Source organism: Aethalodelphis obliquidens, unplaced genomic scaffold, assembly GCF_003676395.1.
Source record: "Aethalodelphis obliquidens isolate GAN/ISIS:26980383/991018 unplaced genomic scaffold, ASM367639v1 scaffold21, whole genome shotgun sequence".
NCBI lineage: Eukaryota > Metazoa > Chordata > Mammalia > Artiodactyla > Delphinidae > Aethalodelphis > Aethalodelphis obliquidens.
Window position 1 is genome coordinate 23,187,832 of NW_020837965.1, and position 21,390 is coordinate 23,209,221.

General features: G+C 48.1%; 2 protein-coding genes across 7 annotated transcripts in view; one reads left to right on the forward strand and one right to left on the reverse strand.

The window, feature by feature from the left end:
• SETD3 (SET domain containing 3, actin N3(tau)-histidine methyltransferase) overlaps nucleotides 1-1,467 on the reverse strand; it is a 70,071-nt gene extending 68,604 nt beyond the window's left edge. The window contains exon 1 of one of the 2 annotated variants that reach the window (XM_027120536.1): nucleotides 1,323-1,467. The gene's annotated coding sequence lies outside the window, so the exon portion shown is untranslated. The remainder of the gene's footprint in view (nucleotides 1-1,322) is intronic. The other variant, XM_027120535.1, reaches the window with a different exon arrangement.
• CCNK (cyclin K) lies at nucleotides 955-21,370 on the forward strand. Of its 5 annotated transcripts, none has more exons than XM_027120541.1 (12): nucleotides 955-1,037; nucleotides 1,918-2,046; nucleotides 6,204-6,452; nucleotides 6,930-7,011; nucleotides 8,518-8,649; nucleotides 12,663-12,768; nucleotides 13,271-13,328; nucleotides 14,293-14,462; nucleotides 14,813-15,084; nucleotides 15,790-15,823; nucleotides 18,641-18,712; nucleotides 20,007-21,370. In XM_027120541.1, exons 3-12 carry the CDS (start codon nucleotides 6,256-6,258, stop codon nucleotides 20,630-20,632), a joined length of 1,749 nt encoding a protein of 582 aa, XP_026976342.1. In that variant the 5' UTR covers nucleotides 955-1,037; nucleotides 1,918-2,046; nucleotides 6,204-6,255; the 3' UTR covers nucleotides 20,633-21,370. The 5 variants fall into 5 exon arrangements, with proteins under 5 accessions (XP_026976342.1, XP_026976341.1, XP_026976343.1 ...); XM_027120540.1 differs by lacking the exon at nucleotides 955-1,037 and adding an exon at nucleotides 1,574-1,758; XM_027120542.1 differs by lacking the exon at nucleotides 955-1,037 and having other exon boundaries at nucleotides 1,574-2,110.
• Nucleotides 21,371-21,390: the final 20 nt, after the last annotated feature.

Here is a 21,390-nt window from a genome sequence, read left to right on the forward strand (position 1 = left end):
TTGCCAAATTTTAAGGGTACAGAGGAAAGCTGCGTTTATTTTGCTATATTCTTAAGTTAAATTCATTCACTTAAAATGGTAAGAAAAACCTTTCCAAAATTATTTCTGGTTCCTTCAGTTTTGAAATAGCAGTAGGGTCATTTTGGAGAAAAAAATCGGGGAGGAAGAGGTTATCATCGACACACGGCAAAATTCAAACTTCTCAGTGTCCAGTTCTGCCAGTTCTGCCGAACGCATACAGCTGTTGTAACCACACCACTATCAAGCTCTGTGCAGATCCATCACTAAAGGGTTAACTCTTCGGAGGCTCTTAAAAGCAAAATTCACCTGTCAACATACTTTAAAAAGGATTTTTTCTTTCCAAACATCACCTCCTTCATTTGGAAATGCAAAACGTCACCTCCTTCATTTAGGATCCCAAGTGATCCTACACCAGTCAACACACGGCAGGGGTAAGCCCCCCCCTCCCCCGCCGCAAGTGGCGCCCAACGCTAATCGGCTCCTCCCCCGCCCACCCCCCCCACCCCCGAGTAGACACTGGGGATAGAGGATACACAGTTGCATCGCCAGGCTGGAGCCACGAGGAGGAAGAGTTTGATGCTGGAATGACAAACTCCAAAGCACTGAATTCTTCTCCCTAGTAGGGCACGGAGCGTGGGGAAGATGGCCAGGGCGCGTGGGAAGAAACATGACCTATTTTCAACGACTGTTTTTATAACTGGAAATTGAGGGAGAGAAGCAGGGGCTAGTCCCCGAGCACCCCCGAGGGCACCTGAGGTTTGGAGAGAGGAACATGAGAGCCACACCGTCCTCGCCTAAGCAGCCGAGTGACGACGAGAGAGAGGGAGGGAGAGAGGAAGGAAACGGGTGCGCGAGCCAGCCCCACGCAGAGCCGAGCCGACGAAAGCGAGAGGGACCGACCCCGGCCCCACCCGGTGGGTGCCGAGGGGCCGGGCGCTTCCTGCACCTGCTGCCACCTCTGGGCGGGCAGAGCGGGGAACGGAGCTACGGCCGCCGGGAAAGGACGCTGGGCAGCGGTGAGCGCGCCCCCGCCCCAGGAAGGCCGGAGGGCAGAGACCGTGCGGCGCCCTCCGACCTCGCCGGGCCCCCGGCACCCAGCCTTGCCCGCCGGGCCCCAGGGCGTACCCCGACCCCTGCACCCTAGGCCCAGAGCGGCCGGCGTGGCGCGGGCCGGACCACGGCCGAGGGGCGCCGGCCGGGGTTGGGGGCAGCCTCGCAGCACTCTGGGCGGTGGGGGGGGGGTTGCGACGCGAGTCTGCCCCGCGGGCCACGCGCGCGGAGGGGCCGCCGCCGGCACTCACCTGCCCGCTTGCCCCTTCGCGCAGCGGCGGCGGCGCCACACTCCGCCGGGACCCACAGTCCACCTCAACCAAGCCCCAGGCGGTGGCGGCGGCGGCTGCGGCCGGACAGGCGGGGGCGGGACCGCTGCCTGAGACGGCCCCGCCGCCGCGGCCCAACCCGGTTCCGCCCGCCCCAGGCCCCGCCCCCGAGCCGCCGCCGCCGCCGCCCATTGGCCCGCGGTTCAGTCGCATGGGCGCGGCACCGCCCCACCGCCCCCCGACCGTTCCGCTCGGGTTCCTGCCCAGCCATTGGGCCGGCGGGCTCCGGGGCCAGAGCGGCCTGCTCGGCCCCCGCCAGGTTCCGGGCCATAATTGGCTGGGCTGAGCCCATGCCCGGGCGTTAATTGGAAGACCGGCACCCCGAGCCCCGCCTCTCGCGCCCAAGTTCCGTTAGCATGTTCGGTTGCTCCCGAATTCCCTCTCTCCGACGGGATGGGCCCTCTGGTGGGCTCCTCCTCCCTCACGCAGCGACCGCTGACCCGCGGGGAGGGGCCAGGAGAAGACTGGCGGCTCGTTCCACGTTTGAGAGCTCTACTTTCTTCTCATTGGTTGACAGGCGTCCCTCCGGTCGCTTATTTCTAGCCCCGGACGCAACGCGATGACGTAGATTTCCCGACATTCCACGTCCAAGATGGCCGCAGTCAACAAGGAGAGACGTTGCTAAGGGGCTTGCCTGAGGCGAGGGGTGAGTGACCGACGGACCGCGGGCAGCGCCACTCAAGTCCCGCGTACCTGGAGGTCGGATTAGGGTATGGCCACCTGCCTCCATCCGCTGGCGGAGTCTCTCTTTCCGGCTTCCGCCTCCCTCCGCTACCCCCCGGGTGCAGATCGAAGTTAGCGGGCGACAGCGGGGCCGCGAGACGCGCTCCGGGAGAGGGTCTGAGGCGCAGGAGCGGGTCAGGGAGGCCGGCGCGGACCGTAGAGCAGGTAGCGACGCTCCAAGTGAAGGGCGGTTAGGGTTCGGGGACTTTCTGGAAGGTGGGGAGAAACGGCAGGGGTCTTAGGCGCGCACACACTCAGCGGTCCAACCGAAGACTACCCACGTCTTTCCGGTTATTTCGCAGTGTGTTGGTCCCAACCTTGGTAACGCCTGAGACTTTGGGTATCGTTCCACATCTGGGGTACTCTGACTTCGGAATCTGAAGACCCGTGTAACAAGGGTGGGACTAGGAATGAGGAAAAGGCACTTCCGCGGTTAGTTTCGTTTTTGCCGACACATCACGCTTACCGACCCTCTCCTGGGTTGCTTGGTTTGTTACCAGAGGAATTGTTCTTTAGAAGGTTGAGGCGTAAGGCAAGAGGATATCTAAAAGCTCTCAGACTATTCCCCGCACAAAGCATGGTCGGTAGCGCTCCCGAAATTTGGCTTGCCAGTCAAACGGAGCTTTCGCTAAATCTTCTGACGTTAGGAACGGCTTCTCACAGCATTTAGTTGAAGATGGCTTGTTTTATGTTTTTAAGGTAAACTTGATAGTGCTTGTGTATCTCTTGTGTATCGTTAAAGATACCTAGCACACTGCCTTGCAATTCTGGCGCTGGTTAAGGTTTGTATGAATGATGTTGCTAGAATGAAAGCTCCACGAAGGAGCTTTATATCCTCAGCACCTAGAGCACTGCCTGACAGATAGTAAACTGTCTTCATTGCTGAATGAATGGATGGATGATGGTAATAGTTGCGGTATTGATAGACATTTGGTTAAGATTCTTAGTGTTCTTAGATGCCTGCTTGTTAAATAATCTTGACTATGAATGTAATAGTTATCCAGGATTGCTTTGTTTTTTCAGAGTGACTACCGTTGGTGTCTAATTTTAGTTTTGTTTTTTTTTTACTTTTGTCTCCTTTTGATTATCTTTTGATGCTTTGTTGAGAAACATTAGTTGATTCTTGTATAAAGCATGTTAAACATTCCATTTTGAAAACGTAGTTTACACCAACAAGCAATAAAGAAACATCTTACTTGCTAATGAGATCGTTAACTCTTAAATGCCATTTCTAAAATTGAACGTCATAAAGAAAAACAATGGTCATAGTTTTGGCTTACAAAATAAATTGTTCGTTTCAGGAGATTATATTTGAAAGCAATGAGAGTTTGCTAAGTATCTAGAAGGAAAAATGTTTTGTTGTCTCTAAAACTAGGTCAAGACAAAATCAAGAAGGATTAAGTTCAAGGTAATTGAGGAGATTATAAAGAATATCTAATTGGATTACATCTAATTCTATTTTCAGGGTCAAATAAATGATATACCAAAATACATGCAGATAAGATTGTGAAATTATTGTTCATAGGTTTTGAGGAATCTTAAAAGTGCAGTTAATGATAGAAGACTGGAGTCTGATAAATGTGTCAGTTTTTGCAGAGAGCAATTGGGTGGCTTTGGATGCTAGAGCTTATTAGTAATCTGTTTTAGAGTCTTGTTGGGACAACAAGAAGAGAGCTTCTAAGTACTTGGGAAAAAGGGCTCATACCCTCAGACCAACAGAGCTTCAGTTTAAGAAAACCAGGTGACACAAATCATGTTTTCTTTTGTTATAAGTTTACTAGACTGGTGGTGGATGGGGGATTGCTAGACATGAGTCTATTTAGATTTCCTTAGGGCACTGAACATAATCCCTCTTCCTATCCTAATAGACACGAGAGAAGTATACTGGGTAAGGTCTAGTTAGATGGATATATGTCCGTTCAAATTACCAAACCCCAAATGCTGATTAATGGGTTGATGTCAACCTGAAGAGAGGTCTTTAGCGATAAGTTGCAGGGCTCTGGCCTTGCCCTTACTCTGGTTAGCACTTTTTTTTTTATTACCAACTTTAAATATATGAGGCATGCTTCTCAAATTAATAAATGCACTCAAAACCTGTAGTGATAGTTAGCCAGTATGTTAGATGGCACTCAGGATTCAAGAGTTCTTAAAGGCTGAAATTATAGACCAAAACTAACAAGATGTAAATTTGCCAGGAATTATTAAATTTATCAAAACTCAGTTGTGGGGCTTCCCTGGTGGCACAGTGGTTGAGAGTGTGCCTGCCGGTGTAGGGGACATGGGTTCGTGACCCGATCCGGGAAGATCCCACATGCCGCGGAGCGGCTGGGCCCGTGAGCCATGGCCGCTGAGCTTGTGCGTCCGGAGCCTGTGCTCCGCAAGGGGAGAGGCCACAACAGTGAGAGGCCCGCGTACCGCAAAAAAAAAGAAAAAAAGAATAGATATTTCTACTTAGTATTTCCCCGCTTTTCTTACTTAGATACTAACATAGCTATGTATGCTTTCCTGCACCTTGCTGATCCTGGAAATTTCTTTATACAAGTACTTACAGATCTTTCTCAGTCTTTTTTAATAGCTACATGGTACGCATTTGTGTTAATGTACCATATTATTCAACCAGTGCCCTAATGGACTTTCACGTTGTTTACAGTTTTTGCTGTTATAAACAATACTTTGAATGATCTTGTGCACTTGTTGTTTCATAATTGTGATCTTATTGTCAGAGTAAATACTTAGAAGTGGAATTGCTAAATCCAGGAGCAAATGTGTATGTAATTTTGTTAGATATTGCCAAATTCCGAATCTCTGTGAGAGTGGTTCCGCTTTGTACTCCCACCAGCGACGTAAGAGATTACCTGCTTCTCCCTGGCCTTGCCAACAGAGTATATTGTCAAACTTTTGGACTTTTTGCCAATCTGATAGGTGAGAAAATATATCTAGTATGACATCTAACTCCCAGCTCTTCATACTCTTACTGAGCATCTGATTGGGAACTCTTCATACATACTGAGGCTTTAGTTAACCGGTCTCCCCCAGCCCCCACCCGTTGCCCAGTTCAGTCACACAGAGTGTAAATTAGTTCAAGAAGATTACTTTTCTCCAGGTAGTACTTAATTCTTCCTGTTGGAGGGAACGTTTCTCTTTAGAGCTCCCAGGTGCAAGGAGGAGAGCGGTCAGCCCTCCATGTCACCTTTCCCACCAGAAATGAGGCAGCACACAGGAGAAGTTAGGCTTCCAGATTAACTGATGGCCCTGGCCCAGAGCCTGGCTGCCGAACTGCTATTTTCTTGCTGAACCAGACCAACCTGGTTCTAGCTACCTCTTTTAGAACCCTTTTGCTGCCCTGTATGAAAATGTCTATTCTCTGATCCAGTTTACAAACAATTTCCATATTATAATGGCCTCTAGGTGAGAGTCCTTATTTTTTGTTTTCTTTTCTCAGCATACAGCTTTTAGAGAATCTCTTCATTCTGAATGAAAGAGAAGAGGATGAGAAAGCAAGAAAAATTTAAAGGAACTCCTTCTTTCCCTTGTGGACTACCTCCCTCCATCCTTTCTCCCCAGATCACTACACCCACACCCGATCTACATTGCTCAGTTCAGTGGCTTGTGCAGATATGAATTCATCCAGTCTGGTGGCTTTTCTAAGTGAAAGTACCTAAATGAAATCAAGTAAACTAAAAAAGGGAAAATTTTGACTGGATGCTGGATGGAAGAAATGGATAATTTTGGAGGATAAATCTTTTGGGGGCGTTAGGACCAACCTGGGTTTTACTGAAGAACAGAATCTAGACCAGCATAAGGGAGGTGGGCCTAGTGAAAAAAGGCAGAAGGAAATGAGACAGAAAAGCTTCTCCTTTTAAGCAATGAAATTTGGGATTTATCGTACTGTGAGTCACTTAAGTATTAAATTTGTGTTTGGAGGTACGCCTGGGCTTCTAACTACCAATCAGTAGTGCTTCTTCTATTGAAAAATTTTTATCAAGTACAAATCTGTGATCGTAGACTGTTTATAATGATTGGGATTATTTAACGTGAGGTATCCCTTTCCAACATTACTGCTTCTTCTCTTTCTTTTAGGATTCTAACATTTTCAGAAAGTCTGTTGGAAAGAACAAGTCTACTTCAATAAATGAAGGAGAATAAGGAAAATTCAAGCCCTTCAGTAACCTCAGCAAACCTGGACCACACAAAACCATGTTGGTACTGGGATAAAAAAGACTTGGCTCATACACCCTCTCAACTAGAAGGACTCGATCCGGCCACTGAGGCCCGCTACCGCAGAGAAGGGGCTCGGTTCATCTTTGATGTGGGCACACGTTTGGGACTGTATCCTGATTCTGGGACCTGTGATAGACAGACTCCCCACCAGCACCACAAATTAAATTAAATGCTATAGACAAAAGACCAAGTAGCATCCCTGACTAAAACAGCTCTTAATTAGCTTTCTTATTTAAATGTTGCTTCAGATTTGCTTGGCTCTTCAGGGATTTTCTATTTCCTTTTTATCATTTAAATGTGTAGAATTAGCCTTTGAGCAGGTGGCCACCAGGATGGAAAATAGCACCCAGTGACCTCAGTTGAAGTATTTCTAAAGGATAGTGAAGCCCTGCCTTACTAAAGCATAGACTTCAGCTTGTACCAGAATTCCGACACCCGGAGATTCCCATTCGCCTGCTTTGCCACTGATAGTGTTTGCTTTCCCACTGCTCTTGTTGTTATTGTTTGTCTTTATTGTTTTTTCCACATTTAACTAAGACGTAACCTGTAAAAATTCTTGGCCAAAACCCTTAACCAGAACAACAGACACTATGATACCCTGGCAACTGGAATAATTTATTTTCATCGCTTCTATATGTTTCATTCCTTCAAGCAATTCCCAAGATATGTAAGTGTTTGAATTTTATAATAATTTTCTATCACATGTTATTATTTCCACACAGTTTAGTGGACAGATTGTAGTCTCTCTTTCTATTTTATTTTCCAGAAAGTATTTATTTTTGTATGGTACATATTATATATAAACAAAAACAGCCTAAAATTTGTTTTTTTCCCAATTAACTGTATTAAAGTATTTTTAAGTTTTTTATTTAGTCCAATATGAACCATAATCATATTGTACTTAGTGTGAAAATTTGCTTCCTTGTTACTTTTCCCAAGATAAAATTGGCCTTACAGTTGAGAGCCAACAAAGGCCAAGACTGCATAAGTTCTTTATACCATATCCGTTATTCTTCAGTTACTCCTTAAGACATAGACTGTCTTATGCTCTGTGGGAGAGTCTGCCTCAAGTAGCTTTCAGTCCAGGGTAGATGGTATGACAGGTACAAAACATACTGTAGAGAGTGAGGCCATAGGAGAGGTACAGAAGGAAGGCTGTAGCATTCAAGGGAGAGATTAACTACATCATAGAGGGATCGAGGAAAATTCTGGGGAGGAGGTGCCAGCACTGGGTTAAGCCTTGACTGTAAGTAGGACTTACCCGTGCTGAGATGGGACGGAGCAGCAGTCCTACAGAAAGCAGCGTGAGCCAAGGCCTGGCGGAGGCCTGCGCGGCAGCCAGGAGGCCTGTCGGCGGGAAGGGCATGCTGGGACCCTGGGTGCCAGGTAGACTGAACCAGACCATAGTGGGCCTTGAATGCCAGACTAGGGAACTGTGGCTTCAGTAGGTAAACTGAAGTGATGGAAGGGTTTCATGAAGAAGAAGAATTAGATGTAACAGGAAGTTAGTCTGCTGGGAGTCTTCCTTTTGCTAAGATTTTACTTAGTTTTGTACACATCTTCCTCATTAATTTGTGACGTTCTAGGGGAAGGAGACCGTGTCAGGATCCGCTTTGTACCCCGGCACAGGATCTCACTGATGTCTAACGTGATCAGGATTCTGTGAAGGGAGGGGCATGTAGGAGAGACTGGAGCGAGCGGGCAAAGAAAAGCTGAAGGTAGAGCGGTGAGAAGATCGCAGTGGAGTAGGAACTGGACCAGGAGCCAGGCAGCGTGAGGAAGGAAAAAGAAAGCGTGGGCAGTGGTGCAGAGGCGAATTCCAGAGGACATGCGTTTGGGTGCCCCAGTCAGGGAGTCAGTGTCTTTAAGATTGCAATGTGAAAAGAAAATTTGTTTCTGTGACTTTTTTCCCTTTCTGGTGGCTACTTTGTTTACATGACATTTTATTCAGAAAACTAAATTTAAAATAATTTATGAAGCCAAATGGCGGGGCGGGTGGAATATTTGTATGTGACATTTCCTTCAAGATTTTAGAGTGTCCAGGTGTTTGCAAATGAGAAAGAAGCTGGCAGGAGAGTGAGGGAGCCCAGTTTGTTGTGAAGGCCCAAAATGCTTTTTCTGTTCTGTGTGAGCTTTGATAACAGGGTCTCAGGAGCTTTTGTCTCCCTTTTAGGTGACAGGAGCTTGTTGTCTCTTTCTGGCTGGGAAGGTAGAAGAAACACCAAAAAAATGTAAAGATATCATCAAAACAGCTCGGAGTTTATTAAATGATGTACAATTTGGCCAGTTTGGAGATGACCCAAAGGTAAGAGTCATAACTTCCTGCCTTCAGGCCTTGATTCCTCACAACAGCATTATGATAGAGTTCCCTGTGTTGACAACGGCCGTGGCCCTGTATCTGCCAGTCCCCTGTGTCCCTAAGAGGACTTATGCAGAAGGTATTCTTCCTTGCTTCTGTGAGAAAGGAGGGAAGATAACGTAGCCTACACTTAGGTAGCATCTGCTAATGTGCCATGCTGGGTTGTGAGCCCGTTAGGGGCAGTAGCACATAGAACATGTGTGAGCAAAGTCCTCTCATGGCCCTTAGCACTCCTAGGCCCAGAAGCAGTTTGGCTTCTTGGGTTCATCTCCAGCTGGCTTCTGGGAAGACAGAATGTACAGATGCTGGATGTACAAGTGTGTCTACGTGTGCTGTGTGTCTTTTGCTTCCCAAGAGTGGTGGAAGGTATTAACATTTGCAGACACCCAGGTTGATATACTATCCATCCTGTCCCTTCCCCACAACCCCTGCTAATGTCAGGAAATGATGGTAAAATAATTGTATACATGATTTTATTATGTTCTAAAGAGACCACCTTCGGGTCGGTGGCAGCTTTCCTCCTCCCCTGTTCTTGTCAAGGTCCCCCCATTGTAACCCTTATAGCACTTGTGAATTAGCCTTCATAATGTTTGTCACAGCTCACAATTGGATAGATTTTAACCAGATAATCACACAAAGAACATTCCTCTTCTCAACTGTAGATCTGTGAGAGCTAAGACCCTGTCTGTTTTGCCTGATACCTAGTGCAGTGGCTAGATAGAGTAGGCATTCAACAGGTACTTGTTGAATAAATGACAAACTAAGGATGTGGGGAGAAACTCAGAATCACAGTTAAAGCAAAACTAAGCCAGACGATGCCGTTCAGCACGTCCACAGCCCTGTTTTTCCTAGTCAGCTGGTACTGCCTCCCACGGTAGTCGGCCTCCCCCACCCAGCAGAATCTGTGTGTGTGTCTGCAACGTGTGTGCCTTCCAGGAGGTAACAGGCCCAGAATGCTTTTGCACATACTGTGGTCGTGATTTGTAAGTAATGTCAGTGTGGATAACTCTGTCCCTTGAACTTATTTTATAAATCCATTCACCTGTTTATAAAAATGTGAGCCCATGAGGAATTCATACTAACAGTGGTCAAAAATGTACTTTTATAAAAGTAACGTAGCATCAGATAATGTTTCCAGTGCCTGTGGGTTTTTGATTTTCACACAGCAGGGAGACAGTTGTAGGAATGTGTTGTGCTTTAGTCAGGTCTTGGTCACAGGGGCAGAGGGACCTTGTGGCTGATGAGCTGTGGTTACGCAGAAGGAGTCGCAAAGATCTGGAAGCACCGCAGGGCAAGGGCACGTGGCAGCAGCTGGCGTGTTCTGTCCAGGACGCCTTTGGAGGAGTCCCCTTCTGCTTTCAGCCTTTACCCACTGTACCAACACATCAGGAAACCGAGATCCCGGCCAGGCACAGTGAGGCAGAAGTTCTGCAGCTCCAGGGCCCAGAAGTCAGGAAGAGGGCAACAGCCATGCTAATGAGGCTTTTAAGCCAGGCCAGCCTGACTCAGGTGGGCAGAGGGGCTTTGCAGCCTGCCCTCCCCTCTCTCATGTGCAGTCTCCCCAGGCATGACTGGGTGTCGGGGCCAAAGGAAGGAACCCAGGATCTGGGAGCGGTGAGGACATTGTGGAGGACATTTTCCTCGCCGGAGAGGAGAGGAGGGAAGTTTGGGGGGAGGCGGCAATGTAAACAATTAGAAAAAATACGGTCCTGAATCATGTGCAACTTTTTTGTCTTACTTAGCTTTGCCCTAACTCTGTGGTTTCTCCCTGTTACATTAATTTCTCGTGTGTTCAACAAATATTTGTTCCAGGCTCTGCATTAGGCACTAGACATGAACAGGTGGCAAAGCAGGCCTGGCTTTTGCTCTCATGGATTTTACAGTCGAGTGGTGGGACAGATTTTAATCAAATATTCAGATAGCCAGCTACCTGATTATGAGTTGTGATAAATGCTATAAAAGTTATTGAAAGGTGCGGTGAGGGCATTCGATCTGGGAACCTAGACAGGTGCTCCAGACAGGAAGTGTGGGGCTGAGGGAAAGTTCCCTGAGGAATCATGTTGGCACACAGACCTATAATTATTCCATTAATTGAGTATTTGAAACACAAAGGGAGGCCAGGCCTTGGGCTGTCTCGTAATACTATATGGGCTACAGTCTGGACACTTGGTAAAAGATTGTTTCTAAATTTAAGGGATATGTTGAAACTTCTGGAAAACAGGTGGTAACAAAAGTGGGGTGGGGGGACAGTGATAGTGGGATTTTTTTTGATACTGTGTGAAAACCTTAAGATTTTAAGACGCTTTCCTGAGAGAACACTTGGGAAACAAGGGTGGAAAGACATTCACCTTGCCCTGCCATTTGGAATAATACTCATGGTAGAATCATCTCTACATTCTGTGAAGTGTGGTGCCATACTTTAACCTGAAAGCCAGTTATCTACGTGGCTTCTCTTCCCAGAGTTAACGGGTTTATGCAGCTGTTAATGATGAGATTGTCAGTCTCTCCAAGGCCCTTTCTTCTTCGACTCAAACAAGTGATTGTAATTGTTCTTGCCACACAGAGCATCTTAATTGTATTTTACAATCAAGTAAAATTATAAGTGCTCGGACAGTCAGGCTCTACAGAGGTTGAATTCAAGAAGTTGTTTATGGACATTAGAAAGCATAATAAAAGAAGAGAGTCCGGGGGCTTCCCTGGTGGCGCAGTGGTTGAGAGTACGCCTGCCGATGCAGGGGACGCGGGTTCGTGCCCCGGTCCGGGAAGATCCCACGTGCCGTGGAGCGGCTGGGCCCATGAGCCATGGCCGCTGAGAATGCACGTCCGGAGCCTGTGCTCCGCAACGGGAGAGGCCACGACAGTGAGAGGCCCACATACCGCAAAAAAAAAAAAAAAAAAAGAAGAGATTCCATTTACAGTAGCAGCAGTAAAATAATACATCCAGGAATAAACCTTATAATAAATTTGTGGAAACCATGTTGGGGCGGGGAGGCTTTAAAACTACTGAAGGACTGAAAAGAAGATTTTCATAAATAAATTTTTGATAGGAAGATTCAGTGTAGTTTAAAATGCCCATTTCCCTAAATTATTCTGTAAATTCAGTGAGTTCCCAATCAGAACATCAGTAGCTTTCATTTGTCCTAGAATGATACTAAATAAAATGATATTAAAATGCAGGTGGTGGGGGGAACATGGCTAAAACAAGAAAGGTTTTTAAAAGAGGAATAATCATTGAACTGTCCCTTCCAAATGTTAAATCTCTGATCCTGGTACAGAAGTAGACAAACAGAGCAGTGAAAAGAAAAGATTGTGTGTGTATGCGCACGTGTGTGTGTGTATAGACAGTTCAGGATGTGGCTTAATAGAAGAGAAAATGATAATTTACTTAGTAAATGACATTGGGATACCTTGTTTCAGGTAGATGAATGATTAAAACACAAAAATGATGTTCCCCCATTCTCTCTCTCTTTCTCTCTCTCTCTCTGTGTCTCTCTCTCTCACACACAGACACACACACACAAAATTCACTGTCCAGGTTTGCATGAAGCTGCCACTGTCATAATCTTTCTTGCTTAAAATTTTCAATGTAAATGCCTGGAAGATTGCATTTTTTTAATGGAGGTCTGGAAGGAAACTAAAGTATCTGTAAAGTAAAGGTCTATTTTGTAAAGGGGGCTCATCTGTATGGAAAATAATAACATTTCTAAGAATGTTTACTTTGTTTCAAGTAGGTTTTAAAAATTAACTGATTGTTTTGTCTTCCTACTTTTAGTTCTTTTCAGAATTTATCATTGTCTGTGAGCATGTTAAAGGCCTGAGTGGGAGAGAGGAGAAAAGGAATGAAAAATAGTTGCTAAAATATAACTTGAAGAGAGAATAAAAGGAAAGCTCACTTTTTTAATGCTGTTTCTGACGTGTGATTGAAATTACTGTCTCAACATTTGTTATTTCATTTTTAGGAAGAAGTAATGGTTCTGGAGAGAATCTTACTACAGACCATAAAGTTTGATTTACAGGTGGAACATCCGTACCAATTCCTACTCAAGTATGCGAAACAGCTCAAAGGTAAGAAAAAAAAGTTAAGAGAACTTTTTCATTCTGAAATCAGATCTTTATAATAATTTGATGATACTCAGATTACGCTTCTCAAAAGAGGACAGCAGAAAGTTCAGTGTGTGAAGTACCTAGGCCATAGCTTGCCAGACAATTCAATATTATAGCTGTTAACGCTGTTTCCTTTTATGTATAAACAGATTCTGTCATCCAGTTGCCAAGTGATATGAGGCAGGAAAATGAGTAAGGATTTTTTAAATAGCCTAATAAAATCAGGCTTGGAGCCAGGTTTCCCATAAATGGTGGTTCAGTGTAGGTCATGCAGAAAGAGAACAGAGGTGGGACTTGGGCCTGCTCATTTGTCCTTGTTTCCCAGGCCGAAGCTCTTTGCTGTGTATTGGGGGTGGTGCTAAGCACACAGTAGGCTTTAAATAAGTACTTGTTGCTTCTCATTCATTCTTCTTTTTTTTTTTTCCTTTCTATTACTAATTTGCCTTTTCTTCCCCGTTTCTAGGTGATAAAAACAAAATTCAAAAGTTGGTTCAAATGGCTTGGACATTCGTAAACGACAGGTACATGGGTTCAAATGTTGGTTTAATTATGGTGTTTTAAAATAGGTAGGGACTTTACGTGTCATCTAATCCAAACCCCTTATTTTGTAGTCAGGAAACTGACTTGCCCCAGCTTAAGGAGCCAGTTAACGGCAGACTTGGAGTTAAAGTCCAGGTCACCTGCTTCCCGGCAGAGGGGATACCCTGCCACGTCACAGTGGTATAGGATGCTGAAATCTTATCACCACTTTGAAACATAAGTCCTAAACAATACACCAGAGAATTTTGACAAGTATATACTTAAATCCATTTCATTTTGCAAAATTGCAAACTATATATTTGCAACTTTATACTTCCTTGTAGTGGTTTTAGAGCCTTGATGTTCTTGGAGCTGAGAGATCTAAGGAGGTGCTGGATAGGGAACAGAATGCCCGCGAGTTGCCATCATGTAAGGAGATGGTTCAGTGCTAGGGTTCCAGCCGTTTGAAGAACTTAAGCATTTTCATTTGTATTTCATGACATAGCAATTTTTTTTTTTTTTTTGCGGTACGCGGGCCTCTCACCGTTGTGACCTCTCCCGTTGCGGAGCACAGGCTCCGGACGCACAGGCCCAGCGGCCATGGCTCATGGGCCCAGCCACTCCGTGGCATGTGGGATCTTCCTGGACCGGGGCGCAAACCCGCGTCCCCTGCATTGGCAGGCGGACTCTCAACCACTGCGCCACCAGGGAAGCCCAACATAGCAACTTTTGAATGTGCTGGAATTCTGATTTTTTAAGGAACAAATTAGTAGCTATAGTTAAAGTAACTTATCTCGGTACATTTAGAAGACTAAAAACTTGCTTCTTTATAATACTTTATTTGATCATGTATAGGGAAAAGTAAGCAAACTGACATTTAGATATGGCATCTAATCTCCATGCATTGGGTTAATCATAAACGTTTGCTCATCCAAGTCAAGTCACCTCTTTTTCTTGTTGAACTAGTCTCTGCACGACCTTGTCACTACAGTGGGAACCAGAGATCATAGCAGTGGCAGTGATGTATCTTGCGGGACGTTTGTGCAAATTTGAAATACAGGAATGGACCTCCAAACCCATGTACCGGAGATGGTGGGAGCAGTTTGTGCAAGACGTCCCTGTGGATGTTTTGGAAGGTACGGGGCGTGCTGAGCTTTCTGCAGGGTGTTCCACATTAGATCATTCTTCCCTGTGAGGAAGAATGAGTCCCGAGAATGGATTCTCCCCAACAAGTCCATGCAAACTATTCTTTAATTAAATTCTCTAATGTAATGTTCATTCTATCCAAACACATAGTTTTGGTGAACTAAAAATGCACACCAGTGCTGTGCACACCAGGGATTGGTGAATTACAAATATGACAGCCACATATTGGCCCTTGTAGGGGAATCGCACCTGCAAGGGAAATGGGAGTATGTTTTTTTCTAGGTAGAATTTTATTTAAAATATCAATTTGTGGCAAATGTAATTGTTTCCTATCATTTAGACATCTGCCACCAAATCCTGGATCTTTACTCACAAGGGAAACAACAGATGCCTCATCACACGCCCCATCAGCTGCAGCAGCCCCCACCTCTCCAGCCCACACCGCAAGCACCACAAGTGCCACAGTCACAGCCGGCTCAAGGCTCCGAGCTGCCCCAGCCCCTGCAGAAGGACTCGCAGCAGCCAGCCCAGCCGCAGCCACCACCACCGGCCCAGCAGCCCAAGAAACCGTCCCCGCAGCCTAGTCCCCCCCGGCAGGCGAAGCGCGCCGTGGTGAGTGCGCCAGGTTGGCACTGGGTGCGTCCGGCTTCCTGTGGCGACACCCCACCTGTGTGTGTTCCCCTTTCTGAGGCAGCACACGGAACACCAAAAGCAGGGAGTGACACGATCCACCTCCCCGTCTGCCTGTATGGCCACAGGCAGCCTGACAGCTGGCGTGGTCAGAGGAGAGGTACCTTTTGGAGCCAGGACGGCTCTGTCCTCCTCCAGCTGCTGCTGCCTGTGTCAGGGCCCCAAAACGTGCCCGGGTGTAGTTTCCACATCTGCACACTGACTGCCGGAATAGGTGTCTCCCATGTCTTTAAACTTGTAAAAGTTTCTCCCCACGGTAGCAGCCGCGCCAGTGGAGGAAGCCGTACGTTGTGACACAGACCCCAAGGAAGCCCCATGGGATAGGGGCGGTCAGCAAGCACCCTCACCACGGTTAAGACAGCTCGATGGAGGGCATGAAACTTAGTGCTCAGAACTCACTAGTCAGAAAAGTTAGTAATTCTGCCTGCTGTCTGATTTGAAAGGGGAAGAGGAAGGAGGCAGAAATGATCTGTTAGGTGCCATGGTTTGCTCTGCAAGTTCAAGCCAAAATTAATTTTTGTCTGAGTCCACGTTCTGGCTATGATTCTGTTCAGTGCCTGAATAATCAGTTTTTCCTCACTGCATCTAGGGCCTTGGTTAACAGTTGTGTATTTTCTTTTGTAACAGGTTGTTTCTCCCAAAGAAGAGAGCAAAGCATCAGGTAATTTTATGTTCTTGTGTTTCGTTTTTTAGTTTTATATGTTGTTTATCAAGACTTTAAATTCTTAGTCAAAAGTTGTTTCCTTTCAGATTTAGATTGGCCTTAAAATTTAACGTTAGAGCCCATCAAAAACTTTACGCTAGCTGCGTTGTCTTCTCTGTGTATTCCCTGACTGTATATTTTTGGATTGTACTTTAACAGTATCAATACAGAAAAAAAAAAATTAGTGGCAATAAAAATGTGCTTGGTAACATAAGTCATCCCTCGGTATCCACGGGGAATTGGCTCTAGGACCCGCCTTGGATGCCAGAACTCGCAGATGCTTGGGTTTCGTAGTCCACCCTCCCTGTCCACGGATGCGAAGGGCCGACTGTATATCAAAATATAATTAGGAAAGTAGGCGAACTGCTGCAGCAACATTTATTTTTGGAGGTTAGTTAAGCCCACCACAGTCGACAGAGTGAAGGGCCCCGGGCACCCCCAGACTGAGCACCAAGCAGCAGAGCGATGGGTAGAAAGGATCGGAGCCGCAGTAGGCGTGCTGCCCTGCTGCTTACGGGGGCAGGCTTCTTTTAAACACGTTTTTTCCCCCATATTTGTGGAGCCCAGAGTTGATTAACTTGTTTCTGTATTGGAAACTAACAAAGTGTGAGCAAAACCTGAAAGATCACAGAGGAGAAAACCAGAAGTGTTTTGTCTCCGGGTCAGCCTATAGTACTGAACCCTGTGCTGGCACAGACCATGTTTACTCATTTCTGTTTCTCTGTCACTTAGTTCCAGGGTAGGAACCCAGTGAATTATTTATTGAACTATTGTGAGATCTTCAAGTTACAGTAAAGCTCCTTTTTCTCAGGATCTTTGTGGGGATGATGAGTTCATTACAGGGGAGTTTTTTTAGCTCCAGATGGGCAAACAGTAAGTGCGAGACACAGAAGAGGGGGCTGCACTCCGTGCCGCATGGATGTTGGGTCAGCTGAGCTGGCGCTGTGTCTTCAAGAGGCAGAAAGGAGCCCGGGTGGCCTTGGAGGGGGACTTGCCTTGAGCAACAAGGGCTGACAGGGTGGAGCCTTCAGGCAGAGGAGCAGAGTGAACAGTGGGGTGGAGAATTTGGGAGATAACAGAGAGGGGAGTCTTACTGGACTGTGAAGGGTTAAAAAGGAGTAGCTTTTGCTAGGACTGAAAATGTGCTAGAAGCAGGTGGTAGCGCCCACCTGGTGGAGGGTGGATTCTGCATAGGCAGGGGAGCCAGTGGAGGCGTTTGAGCAGGAGAATGGCACGGTCTGAGTTCACTGTAGAGAGAGTTCCCCTGGCAGCAGTAATGGCAAGAGGGTGGGGAATGGGGAGGAGCCTGCGAGCCCCAGAGTGAGACGTGGTGTCGGGGGTGCCTTGGGGCCTGGAAGCAGGACCCCACTGTGCTCTGGGTTGCAGAGGGCTGGTGAGCGCTTGACATGTGGCCTACTCCAAAAACACCACGTGCCCTCAGTGCAGAAGACACACGGATCTCTAAGAGTTAGAGAAAAGAACATTAAAAATCTCATTAATAAAATTCTACATTGATTCCACATTAAGATGACAAAATTCTTGATAATACCAGGTTGAATCAAAGACCGTATTAAAATTAATTTCACCTCTTTGTACTTTTCAGCGTGGCTACTAGAAGATGTAAAATTGCCTGTGTGGCTCTCCTTATATTTCTGTCGGACAGCACTGACCTAGATGACCTCAGCTCAGCCGTCTGTGGGAGGGGCTGGAGGGGGGCGCCTGTGTGAGAGGGGTGGGCTGCTCGGTCTCGGGACAGGGCCCAGGAGCCTGCTCCACGGTTTGGGAGGAGAGATGGAAGGCAGAGGCATAGATCTGCAGCTCCTCTGCCTAGAGACGGGGGATTTGGTCTCTGAGGAAGAGAATAGAGAGAGGGATGTCCCTGGATCTTGAACCCAGCCTGTGTCTGGGACACAGGAAGCCAAGAACGTTGAGCAGTGCCAGAGCAGAAGCAGAGCAGAGCAGCGTACGAGCCAGAATAAAGTGAGTTTCAGGAAGAAAGAACCAAACCATACAAGCGAAAAGATGGCATTCTTTTCTGGTGGTGTGCGCGCACCCTGTACCGTCACAAACAGAAGGTGCTGGATGTGGCGTAGCCTGTCTTGGCGACTTAGGATTGTCAGTGAGGATGCTGGTTACATGCAGCTGCTCAACCCTAAAGGATGGGCTCTGTCCTCTGCCCCAAGCGGTCCCAACTACCTTGCTTTTCTGTCCATTCGCCAGCCTCCAAGTCTCTACCGACGCCAGTTCAGGTGTGCTGCTATAACTAGGAGTAAACATTTGTGAGAGAGAAAACAAACTTAAGTGTGCCTAGACAAGAGATAAAAGGTGCCGGCTTCTCCTGGGAGCACTTGGGGCCTTTCTTGGTGCTCTGTGTGTTAGTGAGGACCCTGACGGGTACCCCTTGGTAACTGAGATGCAGTCTGCTGCTCTCGTGTCATTGGAGGGCTCGTCTTAAGTGGTCAGGAGGAAGTTGGGCAGAGGTGGAAAATGGGCTGGCGGACTGTAAGAAGCGAGAGGGTTTTTACTTTTGGAAGGAGGTGAGAGGCGTGGGGTGGCAGGAGGTGGAGGGGGGATGTATTTGTTTCATTTGTTTTGTTCTTTTAAAAGGATGGTTTAGCTGGTGCCTTCCTCAGCTTCCCTTCAAGCCTTGGTCATATCAGCTTTTTCCCCCAGATAATTCCTTAACAGTGCATTTTTCTTTTTCTCCTCTCTCGCTCTCTCTGACATACTTACTCTATATGAAGAGTAGCTTTTTAATCTACTTTTTCTTTTCAGAACCACCACCACCTAAAATTCCTAAAATTGAGCCCCCTCACCCTCCATTGCCTCCAGCCCATCCACCCCCAGGTAAGTGTTGCCTGCAGGCAGCTGGGAGGGCCAGCTTTTCTCGCTGCCTTTTTGAAGGGCACACTTGGGAAATCCTGGGGAGGATTTATAGAAGAACTTCAGAAATTTAGAGAGACGTTAATGACCTAGGATTTTTCAAAAAATTGTTTTTTTTACAACCAGATAGCTTGAGGATGTGAATTCTAAGTATATCTGAATATTCTCTGACCTCTCGCATCCAGAAATGGTGGAGGATAAATGACTTTAGAATCAGTTTTAGGAAAACAAAGCCCTGCAACTTAGGAACATTGTCGAGATCTGGGCAGATCGCTGTCGACCTTAGACTCCAGGCTCTCGCGTCGGCTTCCCGTTGGCAGGGTGTCTCCTCAGTACCCTTTGGAGAGTAAGCAGTTGTTCATGGAGTCATTTGGAGAATAGAGTGAAAAGGCCTTCACAGGCACACAGTGAACTGGGACACTTCCTCAGCGGCATTAAAAATAGAGGAGAAAGGTTGTAAAGAACTTTCATTCTTCAGCTGTGGCGACACTTTGGAAGGTGAAGTGTCCAACTAGAGAAGGCAGGAGTTAGGGTGTGTGTGCCAGAAGGTGGGAGATACTCCAGCGACTTCTGAGCTTCTGGGGGCTTCAGCTCTTCCAGTCAGCTGCTGGCCGCCAGGGAGCCGGGGCGGGGAGCGGTGCCCCCGCCACACAGGGCACGGGCCAGAATGCCGCTCACGTGGGTCGTTGGGGTGTCAGAGGCCGTCCCGGCGTGTGTTTAACGCCACGTCACTCGTGTGACCACCTCTCAGGCGTCCTGCCAAATGCCAGTGCCGCCCGCAGACGGTGCTGCATCCTGGCCCTGGGCTCACAGCCTCTGGAGGCAAGACGGGCAGAAAGAAGGGGCCCCGCGCACGTTTGTACTAGAAAGAGGGCTGGGGGTCTGGGCGGAAGGGACTCCATGCGCCCCCGGGACTGCCCGTGCCTGGTGCACTGGGGAGCGGGGAGGGAACACCCAGAGTGGCTGGAGGCGAGGTGCAGGGCCTGCGTGACAGCACATGAGCCGCTGGCTTCGGGACACGGGCGCAGGCTGTGCTGTCTGGCCACAAAGGTGACAGCTGCTTGCCGCTCCTCTGGAAGACGGCCCACGGTGCTGTGACAGGGCCAGGAACCCCCGGGGTGGCCGTGAGCTGTCGGGGTTGCGGGGGGGCTTCCCTGCCCCGAGGGAGTTGGTGGATCCCCCCCTACACGCGCAGCCCCCAGGGGCGCCCTGCCGGGAGCCGTTCCAGAGCTGGCAGTGGCCTGTCTCCCTTCTGCAGACCGGAAGCCACCCCTTGCAGCCGCCTTGGGCGAGGCTGAGCCGCCAGGCCCCGTGGAAGCCGGCGACCTCCCCAAAGTCCAGATCCCCCCTCCGGCCCACCCGGCCCCGGTGCACCAGCCTCCACCACTGCCGCACCGGCCCCCGCCCCCGCCGCCCTCCAGCTACATCACCGGCATGTCTACCAGCAGCTCCTACATGTCCGGAGAGGGCTACCAGAGCCTCCAGTCCATGATGAAGACCGAGGGCCCCTCCTACGGGGCTCTGCCCCCCGCCTACGGCCCGCCGGCTCACCTGCCCTATCACCCCCACGTCTACCCCCCAAACCCGCCCCCGCCGCCCGTGCCACCGCCGCCAGCCTCCTTCCCGCCACCTGCCATCCCTCCCCCCGCCCCTGGCTACCCGCCCCCCCCGCCCACCTACAACCCCAATTTCCCGCCGCCACCCCCCCGCATGCCGCCCACCCACGCAGTGCCCCCTCACCCTCCTCCAGGCCTGGGCCTGCCACCGGCTAGCTACCCGCCTCCAGCTGTGCCCCCTGGAGGGCAGCCGCCTGTGCCCCCACCCATCCCGCCACCTGGCATGCCTCCAGTCGGGGGGCTGGGGCGGGCAGCCTGGATGAGGTAACCTGGCGCCCTTCTTTCTTCGTTTTTTAAAGAAAAGTTTTTCTAATTAACTTGAAAAGTAGTTTAAGTGGGTAAGCCGCAGGGTACCTTGTATAATGCTACACAGTTGTAGTATGGGAAGAAATGGACCGGACCCCCAAGGTGAAATTGGGGTGGTCCTCCACATCTGGGGAGTGGGGACAGCAGCTCTCACTGGAGCCCAGGCAGAGCCGGTTGTGACCCGACTGTGCGTTTGGTCTCAACCAGCGTCGTCCGCGAGTCCTGCGCTGAGTTACTTTACACTAGTGAGAATGTTAACCAGCCATATTGGCTCAATAAATAGCTTCAGTAAGGAGTGCATTTCCTTCTAGAAATCAGTGCCTATTTTTCCTGGAAACTCCATTTTAAATAGTCCGGTTCCATCTGAAGTCAAGCTGTTGTCATTGCTGTCATTCCATGATGTTCTCTCCCGTGACACGTGTAGGTCAATTGAACCACATTTTTGATTTAGAGATACTTACGTCCTTTGTGTTAAAGTTATTTTGAAGGGGTTGACTTGCTGGATGGCTCTATTCTTTTTCCTCCAGGAAGAAGGGGAGAAATGTACTTGGAAGTAATGTATGTTTACATCAACTTGCAAATTCCTGTACATAGAGATATATTTTTTAAGTGTGAATGTAACAACATACTGTGAATTCCATCTTGGTTACAAATGAGACTCCTTCAGTCAGTTACCCAAATAAAATCAGTTCTGAAATGACGCCTTTGTTTGTTACGGGC

Bases quoted from the DNA above. Each gene is read 5' to 3' on its own strand.
- CCNK (XM_027120541.1), top strand. From the start codon at position 6,256: ATGAAGGAGAATAAGGAAAATTCAAGCCCTTCAGTAACCTCAGCAAAC. The intron at 13,329-14,292 runs GTACATGGGTTC...TTGTTGAACTAG, and splicing joins TGGACATTCGTAAACGACAG to TCTCTGCACGACCTTGTCAC. The intron at 14,463-14,812 runs GTACGGGGCGTG...CCTATCATTTAG, and splicing joins CCCTGTGGATGTTTTGGAAG to ACATCTGCCACCAAATCCTG.